Raw genomic sequence first — 12,627 nt, 5'->3', positions numbered from 1 at the left:
TAACAATGTATGATTTTTTTAAAGCTAGATCACGAATCGCGATATGCAATTTTAAATTTCTTGAATATGAATCGCGATGGATGATTTTTAAATCTCGTTATGTTAATACGAAATGCGATGTGCAATTTTAGGATCACTTAAATACGAATTACGATGTGTGACATTTAAATTTCAAAAAGAATCAAAACCTATGATTTTTAAAAAGCTTGAATACAAATCGCAATATGTGATTTTTAATTCATATGACTACAGAAAGAATAGATTGGTTGTGTGCTGTTAAACTTGCACGTGTTCATGGGACTAAAAAATTTGTACATGTTTTAATTTATTTTTTTCAAAAGGGAGTGCATTTAATATAAATTCATATTGACACATTTTGTGTTTTTCTTATTCCTTTCCCAAATGTGATGATTTTGTTTAGTTACAAAAAAATTAAAACAGAATTAAATTTCATGGGTTGTAATATTGTATTAAAATATCGGAATATTCTATATCACAAGTAAAAATGCATTAATAACAGCAAATAAAAATATGTTCAAAAACCTCTATTATTTACGTTAAAATCGGCACAAATAGAGCACATAAAGAGTAATTAATTTAATGCATGTTTCAAAACTCACGTGCTGTTAAACTATTGTTTTTAAAATATTAGAATTTTTTTCAGTGTAGAAATAACTACCAAAAAACTATAAAAATCCCTTTATATATTACAATGAAATCGGCGTAAATAAAGCTCATCAAAAAGTGATGTATTTAAATTATGGATTCAAAATTAAAGTGTCACAATAGCGTATTAAAAATATCGGGACTTAGTAGAAATGTGTAGCAATAATTGTCAAAGTAATGAATGAAGAATAATTTAATTTGCGATAAAATGGGCAGAAATAAACCACGTCTAAAAACAGTTATCTAAATTAGCTATTCTTGACTCGCATATCGTTCTAAAATTTAAAAGCAACGCGTAACTGCGTAGCAATAACTGCCGCTAAAAGGATCAAAAGTCAATAACATTTGCTATGAAGTTTGCGCAAATAAAGCATTTCATAACATTCAAAGATTGCAATTTCAGAAACTACGTGAAATGGGGGTAGCAATAACTACCGAAAAGTCATTGGATTCACGATGAAATCGGTACACACAAAGAGCGCCAAAAGTGATAACTAAAATTCGAAATTCGTGTATCGTAATAATGACGTATTAAAAATATTAGGATTTTCAAAACTATTCGTGAATCCGTAGCATTAACCTTAAAAAAAAACTATCGCAAAACTACATTGATTGAAATTGGGTGCGTCAAAAGCTTAAATGCGAAAATTTCCGAATTTTTTTCTTTTTCTAAAAAATTGTAATTTTTTGTTTCTCATTTTGCCGCAGGCCGCATTTCGAGGGTTGGCGGGCTGCAGGTTGTGCACTCCTAAAAAGTTACAAAGTTAACTTTACAAAACATCTTAGTGCATATATTTTATATCTCTTTGTACAGTAGAGAACCATTTATCCGGTATCCAGATAACCGGGAAACCAGAAAACCGGGAAAAATTTTGATCAGTTTTCCTGCCATTTTAAACTAGAATGATTATGAAAAAAAAGCGGAAATTGAACTCATCATTGAAGCTGAGTAGAGGAAAATGTAAGGAAGGGGAGAATTTTTTCCCCTGTTTACCCAGAGAAACGTCATTTCCTCCGTGACCTTGTAGGCAAGGAAGGGAGGAATGTTTTATTTTCTCCTTTAAGCTGTCAATCAAGCTCAAGGGTGTGGCATGCTGATTTCGTTTTCTGTTTGATTTACGAGGGGGTGGGGAAAATGCATTGCATGCATATCAGTGAACAGAAGATGAAAGAGAAAAATATATATCTATTTGACATCGATTAATAAAAATAAAATCTTTTTCTTCTGAATAAATTTTAATTCTTTGGAAGTGCGGTATCATTTGCAAGTTTTTATTGATGTGGAATCGCATCTGCTGTAATTAAATATCGTGTTTTTATCAACAAAAAAAAAAAGGAGAATTGTTTATTAATTTAAACATAGGATTATTTTATGAAGCAGATTGAAGTTTTGTTTTCCTGATTCCACTACGTTGATATTTTTTTCTTTTCACGATAAATTTCGCTCTCAATAAATTAATTCTTTTTATTCATAAATTTTATCATTAGTTTTTTTTTTAAAAATTCCGTTGATCTTGCCTTGTTCCGGATTTTAATATTTATGCTAGTGCCTTTTTAACTATCGTTTCGGTTCGATAGTTTTCAAGTGTTTTTATTTAGATTAATAAGTTTTCCCCGTATAATTAGGTATGAAATATATTGCGTTATTTAACCATTGGTTTTGTTTATATTAGTTAACTTAGGAATTGTAATTATTTTTAAAAAATAAATACGAGAATTTTTTATTTTTTAAACTTGTTTTTCTTGTCTAAACTTGCAAATTTTTTTATTCTTTTTAATGTTATTTTTCTACCATTTCTTTTTTCTTTTTAAAGTTAGGAGTACCTTTTTTTTTCTCTTACTTTATGCATATCACTTTTTCCTTCTAATTCGGGTTCAATAAAACATTGATTAACGAAACTTTTTGGTCGATCCAGAAAACTGGGAAATTCAGACATCCGGGATAGCGATGGTCTCGAGCATCCCGGATAATTGATTCTCTACTGTATTTGCAATTGTGTAAATTTTTTTTGCAAATCTGTTAATTTCTTTTTTTTTTGGTTGTTTGCCATAAATTTGCAACCATAATTGAGGGGCTGCTGTAAAATGTAGCCAGTGTTGATATTAACTGCATATTATTTTTAAATTTGCATTAATTTTAAATATTTATTTACTACATTCCCTAATACTATGTTAAAATACAAAATTCATTCACACTATTTTGGTCATAAATAACCAAATACTCAGGAAAAATTAGTTTAATTTTAATGTACGGAGCATAAAAAAATGGCTCACCCTTAATAACTTTCGATCTAATGATCAGATCTTCACGCTCTGAGACTCATTCTCAATAGTTCAAAGGGGTGGATCTCAAATACGCTAATTAATTAGTGCAGACATTTTAAGTTACGAAATCAGATACAAGAACATACTTTCTCTGAATAATAATACCTTTTTTTGATGAATTTGGATTCCTGACCCTAAAATGTGGGGTGTAGCATCTAGGAAATATGGTTCTCATAGTTTGGTCAGGAGAGCGGTTCAAAGCTTGGAAGCTTGTTAGTTTAACTTCTTGCGTATTTTACCATATCTCCAGAACTTTTTTAGTGAATTAAAAAAATTTCGCACACAACTATAAAATTCATTTATTTGAAATAATTCCTGAAGAATCAAATTTTAAATATTCCACTTCAACACACAATTCAAAATTTTTTCTACAATTATTAAAAAAAATATATATATATATACTAAATATAAATATGTACTAAAATTTTTTTGTGTAGAATTTTTATAAGTGTATGCAAGTAAAATTAATATTAAGCAGGGTTCCTACACGGTCAGGAAAACCTGCAAAAGTCAGGATATTCTAAAATTGAGCTAAAAAATCAGGATTTTTCTAACATATTTATAAAGTCAGGAAAAAGTCAGGATTTTTCTTACATATTCATAAAGTTAGGAAAAAAAAAACTACAGTTCATTCAAAGACTGACAGGCAAAAATAAAGTTTCAAGGAAAAATTCTGTAATCTGATAAAAATCTGGTAGCAACATTTTTCCAAAAAAGTTCTAACAAATCAGGTGGCTGGAAAATCTTGTGTGGAGTGGGCCATATTAATTTTCGACAACATTAAAAGGTACATAGAAGAGAAAAAAAATTCTCAGCCAGCCGGAATGTAAAAAATGTCGAAGACTGTGTTAAGGATCCGATAATGCTACCAAAGTTAGCATTCTTTAAGCTAATTTCTGAAGAATTTCAACCTTTTCTTTTAAATTTTCAAACCTCCAAACCTCTCAGTCCATACTTATATTCAAGTATATTGGAACTAACACAAAATCTTTTGCGGCATTGTGTAAAAAAGTCGGTTATAGACAATGCTACAACTGCAAAAAAAAAAAAAAAAAAAAAAAAAAATAGCAAGTATTGACTTAAGAAGCAATGACAATCTATTAAGTGTTAATAATGTGAATATAGGTTTTGCAGCAAGTAAATATTTGAACATGATAAAAATCAGTGAGAAAGAAAAGGGATATTTCAAGTTAGAATATTGAAAATTCCTTTTGAAGATGGTCGAAAAAATACTCGAAAAAAGTCCATTGTTGTATGGTATGACAGGTGGCATTTCAAGTTTAGTTCCAGAGTTGATCATTCAACATCCATCCATTGCTCAACAAAGGATGGATACCTGTCTGGAAATTCTACATGTTAATAACTGGGTAGCTGAAACAACAGCAGAAAAAGCAAAAAAGGAATTTTTACTGTTCTGTGATACTGCCAAAAAAAAAAAAAAAAAAAAGAGACCAAGAGTTTCTTGCAGTTTAATCCACAGCAACAGAGATTAGATAATTTTTTCCGAAATATTTGCAGGGAGAAAAAAAATTTGAAAATTTGTGGGAGGTTATAAAAATTGTTCTTATCCTCTCTCATGGTAACGCAACAGTCGAAGGGGGTTTTCAATCAATAAAAGCTTATTGGTTGAAAACCTCATTGAAGACTCTATTATTTCACAAAGGCGTGTGTATGATTATGTTTCATTTCTAAGTGGAATAAAAGACATAGACATTAATGAAAAAATGCTAGATGCTGTAAAAGGATTTAGAACAAGATGGAGACATGCATTAGAAGCCCAAAAAAAGAAAAACAAAGGGAATAAAAAATCTGAAATTTCTAGAAAACGAATAAAAGAAAAGATAGATGATTTGAAATTAAGAAAATCTAAATTAACGAAAACTGCTGCAACAGAACTGGATGTTCTTGATTCAGAAATTGTCAAACAACAAAATATGTTGAGAAATATTATATAACATAGAAGCCCCTAAGTTTCCCCGGAGGCTTACAGTATTACAGAAATAAATTTAAAAATACTGAAAAAAAGAAGATATTTTTGATTTTATTTTTCCCACAAGTTGCATAATTTTTCTATCTGAATTTTTATTTGTACATAATAAACTTTTCTTGACTTTTTTCCCCTTTATATTTCAATATTATCGTTTAAAAGAAACGTCCATTTGAAGTGAATTGGTGATTTTTGAAAATTAATAACTTAATATAACAAGTGTTCTAGTATGTTTTAAGAGTAAATATTATTTGAGGATACTGATACATATCTCACAGATTTGATTAACCCTCTATATCCTGATGACACTCATGCATTTAGTTCCATTTAACATTAAATAAAATAATATTTCTATAATCCAACAGATTTTCTTAATCCTTTTATTTAAATAATTTTCGTATCTAACTACAAAAACACACTAAAAGTTTAATCTAATCATGATAATTAAAAATATGTGTCACAAGTTTTCTTAAAATATAAATTGGGATATAAAGTGCTGTTACACAATTCCACTCTCATATATAAGTGTTTATCCTATTCAATATATGATACTTATGACTAAGTAGCATGTTATGACTAATTGAAACTGCAATGTTAAAAGTTTTGTTGGAGTGGGAAATGGCAGGTCAGGAATTTTATTGTAAAAGATCAGGAAAAACCTGCAAAAGTCGGGATATTGTTTTCTCAAAATAGTGTAGGAACCCTGTTAAGGGATCCAAACTTTGGACCCCTCTCCTGACCAAACTATGGGAACCATATTTTCCAGATTGATAAAATTTTGTCTGCACTAATTAATTCGCATATTTGAGGTCACCCCTTTGAGCCATTAGGAATGAGTCTTAGAACGTGAAGATTCGATCATTAGATCACAAGTTATTCGTGGCTGTTTTTATTTTAAGCACAGTACATTAAAGCTCAAGACTTTCTCTAAATAAATAGTCTTTTAATAATTTTTTTTAACATTAATACATTTCTAATAACAAGCATTAGTGTTTTGTAATATGTTCTATGCATAAGAACAAGTTATAACTGAAAAACTAACAATAAATTTTTTTTCACCTATTATAAAAATCTGGAAAATTTGATAAAATAAGTCCGAAAATAAGGAATTTTTTTTTTTAGATGTTTGTACTCACTTTGAAATTTTTCCGAATAATATTTTGTGAAATTTGAAAGTTAACTTTAATCAAAATGGGAAAGTAGAATTTCTCTAGACTTCAATCTTTGAAAAATATTGCCTTAACTTCAAAAATTTGTGACAAAAATATTAAGGCTTGCCTTTTTTCTGCACCTATTTATATTTATTCTATAAATTTAAAAAAAAGAGCAGTTTGCAGAAAGTCATTGCTAAGAACCATGCATTTCTAACTGAATAAAAGCAATATGGGATTATGTTAAAACTAATACTATTAAATAAAATTTATCTCTTTTTAAAATAGAAAAATAAACTCTATTAGTATTTGTAACTCGTCTGAATACATTCTAGATATTTATATTTTATCTTATTTTACTAACAAATATTTATTTTTTATAGTTGTGTGCATTAGTAAAGAAATTTAAAGAAGCGGTTGCTCGTAGAAGCAGTAATGATTTTGACCCTGATTCTAAAGAATACGATGATTATAATGCCAAACTTAGAGAAGAAATACGCAATTTAGAGGTGGCTGCTACAAAGAAAGCTGAGAAAGAATATGAAGGTTTTATTAATGAATCTTTATTATTTTAGTATTATTTATTCCTTTTTGTCATTTTTTTTAGTAATGTCATGCTAAAATATTTAATGTTATTGACATTAATTTAGAAAAATAAATTGTATTCTTTTACCTAACATTAATTTGATTTTTAAGACTTTTTTTGTTGATGGGACACATAGAATTTTCAAAATTTGAAGTACTGTAAAGAATTGGCCATCAAACTTGGCCATCAAACTTAAACTTTTGGGATATAAATTCCGTGCTCATAACTGTAAATAAACTCTCTGAGAAATGATTACATGAATGAACGCATAACACACAAGAGAAAATAGCTTTCAGTGTTGGTCTGTCTTCTTAACTACACTCTAACCTTTACTGTTACTCATATTTGACCTTCATTTTATTTATTTATTTTCTGTATATTCTGAAGTTATCAGCAGATGACTGCACAAGTCATAGTTGAGAAAATAGCTTCCCAACAGCAGTTGAAATTTAATGAACTTGGTGATAAGTATACTTACCCCAGCCTTATAAAGGATTAATATACATTAATGTAACTCAGAATTGTTCTTAAAACTGATTGGAATTATATACAATATTTAAATGGTCTGAGTTTATTAATAAAACTTACCTTAAAAACATGCAAAACTGATTTTTTTATCTTTAAATCTAATAAATGGAGCATAACATTTGCTTGGGTGCAATTTTCATTCTATGCATTAGAAGTTAACTACTCCATCAACCAAAATTATTAAAAATGAAAGCTATTGTGCTGAAAAATTGTTTATAATATTTTTAATTGTTTTTGTATTAAGAGCTTTTTTGAAATTTTTTTTATAAAAAAAACATCAAAAAGTTGAATGATAGCATTTCTTTTTTCCAGCAACAAACTGGCATAAGATTTTGTTTTATGCATCTACAGAAAGAACTTTTTTCCATTATTGGAAATGTGAGTTTATAAAATTAATGTATCAATGAAAGTGAAGAACTGTTCAAAAATTTGATTTCAAAACTTTTGATCAGAACCTACTGTCATACCTACTGTCACATGGTCAGTAGCAAGTTGAATCTATTTAATGGTTTGTAAATGACATCTGTAATGACCACCCACATATATTACCATTTTACAGCTACGTATCTAGCCTACTTACTCACCTAGTTGAAGTTTTGGAATGAGTTGTTTAATTTTATACCAACAGTTTTTTTTAAAAAATTTCTTTGTTGCACACGGAATTTCTATAAATTGGGCTGTGCAATTAATATGTTTACTGGTTTATACACTAAATTGAACTTAAATCATTTTTAGGAACTTAATAATTTGTAATAATTAACAGGGATTATTATTCAGATATCCTCAAGCAAACTCAAATTTAATGAAGTAGTCATTCAAGTGCTGACTCACTAAAAATTTATTATATCCAAACTTTCTAAATGTTATTTTTAAATTCCTTACTGTTAATTTTACTTTTAAAAGTAGTATATCATTGCAGAATAAAATGCAAAGAATAAAATGAATTTCTATCATTACTCAAAAGGTATAAATAAAAGTTAATTATTTTTTTATAACTAAAAATCATACTGTAAGAACGTGTATTACCGTCTTCCCCTTGACCTTTTGGCTACTATAGCAGTTGCATAAGAATAATGTAAAAAAGAAAGCCAATTCTAAAACTAGTTCCAATTTTGATTAAAAATGCTGTTTACTTTTAAAAATGATAACAATTAGTGCATTTAAATTTTAATTCATTGCTTAATATGGTAAACGGAAGAGATTGTTTTGAATACCAATATGAAAAAATGGGCTTTAAGTAACTTATCTTTTAAGTAGCGTAGGCTTTAAGTTAATATTAATTTACTTAAAGCACATTTTATGTGGTAAAATGGACTTTAAGTAAATTAAGATTTCAGTGGAGAATAAATAAAACCAAATAAAAAACCAAATAATATCTCATAAAACTAATTATTGTTTTAACTTTATTTATACATTACATAAAGTTAAAGCATTTTTGCGATTGATATATACTATTCATTTGTATTTTAAATTAGTCCCTTTTGTTCATGCATACTATTTATGTACCATATTTTATTAGTAATATGCATAGAAATGTAATGAATAATGAATTTTGAAGTAATGAGAGTAATTTAATAACTGAACTTTATAACTAAACTTCATAAGTAGCAAACTGAGTTTTAAATTTATAAATAGAAAAAATATTTATTTAGGTTTTTCTAAACTATATCAAATTTATTTAAAATTATTGTTTTAGTTTAATTCATGAAATAGTTTTTAACAACCCGTGTTCTCGTAATAACAGTATTTTTTCATTGTGTTGCTTTCATTGTTGGTTTCTGTTTTTACATTAAAATATTTTTATCTTGCAGAGAAAGTTTCTAGAGGAGCTGCAGAGATGGAGTTCAAGTCCAAATATAACCACAATCAGTACTATGATTTACGATCAACTCGTGCAATCAACCGATTTCTGTTAGCAATGTTACGATAAACTGTGAACTTTTGAAGGTATAATAATTTTTGTTGACATTTTCTACTTGATCACCATTACAGATAAATTGAAATTTTCATTACTTCTACTTAAATTAACATCTTTAAATATTTTTTTGTTTTGAAACAACTTATTTGATTACAAAAGTGAAACTATTCTATGAACTCAATCATTTGTGAACGCAAATTGCAGTATATACTTGTCATTGTATATCTTCATTGATTTTTAAAAAAGTATTTTAATTTTGCTTATTTTTTCGTTGAACAAATTGTTCTCTATGTTATGTATCATAAGTACAAACTAATGTGCATAGCCATAGAGAGTAAATTTTTAAATTATTATTTTCATTTGAATTGTAAACTTCTCAACAGTTTTATGTTTCGAGATTCTGGTTTGGTGTTTGAAACATTGATGTGTTCGTATTTGCATGTCTAATATTTCATGATTTTAAAAAATGTGGTATGTATATGTAAAAGTTAAGCATCATGTTTTATATTATCATACTTGAACTTCATTTCCAGTGTTGCTAAAATAATACTCTTTTAAGAATGTGTTTTTATTTTTATTGTTTTAAATTATTACTGTTTTACTTCGCACATAAATAAATATCAATTAACGATGTGTGTAGTTTTTTTCATTTTGAGTATTTCGCGTGTGCTGAATGTTATGATGTTGCTCGTAAATTTGAAGAAAAAAAATTTTACTATTCAAAGTAAGTTGAGACCATTCTTTTTAAAAATTAAGTTTTTTTATTGTTAGTTTTTTAAAAAAAACAACTTTAAAACTACAAAAGTAATAAATTTTTGTTAATTATTTGGTCTGATCGCAAATTTTTTTTTCTGTAGCGGTATAAATTCAAATTTTAATAATTTCTACCTAAGTTAACATCTTTAAACACTTATGTTTTAAAAAAAAAATTTTTGATAAAAAAATTTTTTTTTTTTGTGAAACTATACTGTGAGCTCAAATATCTTGGAACGCAATTTGCTATATTCACGTGTCAATATATATACACGTATTTTTGTAAAATATTTTGATTCTTCTTGTCTTTTCAATGAACAAAGTATTCTCGATATATTTATCACAAATAATTATAAAATAATGTATTGAGCCACAGAAGTTTAACTTTTAAATCATTAATTGTTCCCATTTGAACTACATAATAAACATTTCTCAACACTTTTATGCTTTAAGATTCTGATTTGATGTATGAAATAATGATGTGTACTTATTTGTATGTCTAATATTTCAAAATTGTTGAAAGATATGCTATATAAATGCAAAAGTTAAGCATCTTGTTTTAATATTTTTAAAACTTCATTTCTTGTGTTGTTGAAATAATCCTCTTTTAAGAATGTGTTTTTATTGATTTCAATTTTCACTGTTTTACTTTGCTCATCAATAAATATCTATTATGTGATAAGTGTAATTTTTGCATTTCAAGTATTTCATGTATGATGCTTGTTATAGACTTACATAGCTGCCATCTATGTAACTGCTGGAACATCTAATTAATCTCTTGATTTATTAGGAATGCTCTTGATTTTCAATATTTTGCTTGATTTATTAAAACATCCCTTACAATTTTTTTGTACTTGGGTTATAGATAGAGAATTTAAGCTAGTACAGGGTGTGTAGCATTTTTAAAAAGTGCTTGAAGGTGCTTATTTTTTATTTACATTTTTTAAAAGTCCTTAAAGGTGCTTTTCTTATTAGGAGTTTGTAAAAAGTGCTTAATTTTCTTTAAAGATATTTTTTCTTTGCTGTGTCGATTGTCATTCTAAATTATAAAATATTTTGTGATTTTTACAAGTTTCTCTGCAATATTTATCATAAACTAGTTATTTTATCATGATAATGTGAAGTTTATGAAAATGTTTTTGAATTTTATTGATTTTACGTTTATAAATAAGGAACAATGGGGAAAAATTTATTATTGCACAGAGCCTAATTACATTTTTTCGTTTGGAAATTGATTAAAAATATTGTTTGATAACTTAAAAAGTACTTAAAAGGTGCATATTTTTTATTGAAAAATCTGACTGCACGTCCTGTAATAATAATGGTACTAAATAATGACATAAGTAAATTTAAATTAAAAAAAAATTCTTTGTTATATTATTATGTAATTTATTGTGTTATATAATTTACTATACTTTGATAAATGCAAAAATATTTAGTTTTTGCTATCACGTCATTTTTTTAAGTGGTAATACTGTTTAAAATTTGTAATACTGTTTATAACTTGTACTACTTTTTTTAAAGCTTGTAACTGTCTTTAGATGAATTTTATACCTTTTACTATTCCAAACTGTGAATTTGAGAAAACAATGAACATTTTAAAAAGATTTTATTCCAGAAATTTTCATTTAATGTTTCTTGTAAAGGGAAAATATTGCTGGAAATTAAAACTTTTAGATATTCGCTCAATATTTTATATCCCACTATATACTAAAATATTAAAAAAAATCCCTGAAATTCCCTTTATTTAAAGTAAATTTGCATAAATATTTATCATTTTATGAAATTTACTTGATTCTTAGCCTTTTAGCTATGTGTTTGTGTATAAATTTGGTGGTTTACCTTTTTTCCTTTCCAACTAGAGTAACGTTTTAAAGTATTGTAAAATAATCAAATATGTTTCTTATCCTTTTAAAACAGTTTTTTTTTTCATTTCTCAATATTAATGAGACAAGTCATCTACAATACATGCTATTTATAGCATGCCAGTTATAGAATCTCTGAATTATTTATACTCTGTTTGATAATTTATTTTATGGTATTTTTTTAAAAGCTTTTTTTACATTTTTCTTAAAGGTTAATGCATCAAGACGTAAGAGATCTGAATTAAAGTGTCTATTAAGCATTCGTTAAATGATTTTAAAAAAATCGCAAAATCAATTCTTTTCAGTCCCTTATGCTTAATTAGCCATAATAAAACCTCTTTATCAATATCTTCATAATTATTTTTCAACTGAGGCAAAAAATAAAAATTTTGGATATTGTATAACATTTACTGAAATATTACAAGGGGTTAAGTTAGAAGTTCATAGGACTTAGCAAAAATCCTTTAAAAAATAACAAGTGTTTATATGAATTTAAATCTAAAAATATTGTTTTCATTTCTTATTTAATAAAATTATATGATTTTAAAAACTTAATGTATTTTACCTTTTGATCTAATTATTGGATTTTTGTATGCAAAGTTGCAGTTATGATAATGTTAAATGCTGTCAGAAGCATGTTATTGAGTTCAACTAAAATACTAAAGCATTCTTTTTAAAAGCAGTAATTAAAAAAAAATAGGACAGGGTATATTTAGAAAATATGTTACAATTTAATAACAAAGAGAGTTCAGAAATTTAGTTAATAATTCTAATTAAAAGTGTATTTACAAAAATTTGAATTTTACCGATTCATATCTATTGAAATTCATGATTGATATCAATTTATT

At 26.7% G+C, this 12,627-nt stretch overlaps 1 protein-coding gene across 5 annotated transcripts in view; it reads left to right on the top strand.

The window, feature by feature from the left end:
- The window catches only part of LOC107454836 (uncharacterized), a 41,926-nt gene extending 29,628 nt beyond the window's left edge, over positions 1–12,298 (top strand). For all 5 annotated transcript variants that reach the window (XM_043050343.3, XM_043050342.3, XM_087156019.1 and 2 more), the window contains 2 exons: positions 6,513–6,675; positions 9,055–12,298. In XM_043050343.3, the coding sequence (XP_042906277.2) occupies positions 6,513–6,675; positions 9,055–9,173 (282 nt within the window). In that variant the 3' untranslated portion in view covers positions 9,174–12,298. The remainder of the gene's footprint in view (positions 1–6,512; positions 6,676–9,054) is intronic.
- The last annotated feature ends 329 nt before the right edge of the window (positions 12,299–12,627 follow it).

Source organism: Parasteatoda tepidariorum, chromosome 12 (genome assembly GCF_982258835.1).
Source record: "Parasteatoda tepidariorum strain Cologne lab strain chromosome 12, Ptep-v5.0, whole genome shotgun sequence".
NCBI classification, from domain to species: Eukaryota; Metazoa; Arthropoda; class Arachnida; order Araneae; family Theridiidae; genus Parasteatoda; species Parasteatoda tepidariorum.
This window is presented reverse-complemented; position numbering and strand designations above follow the sequence as displayed.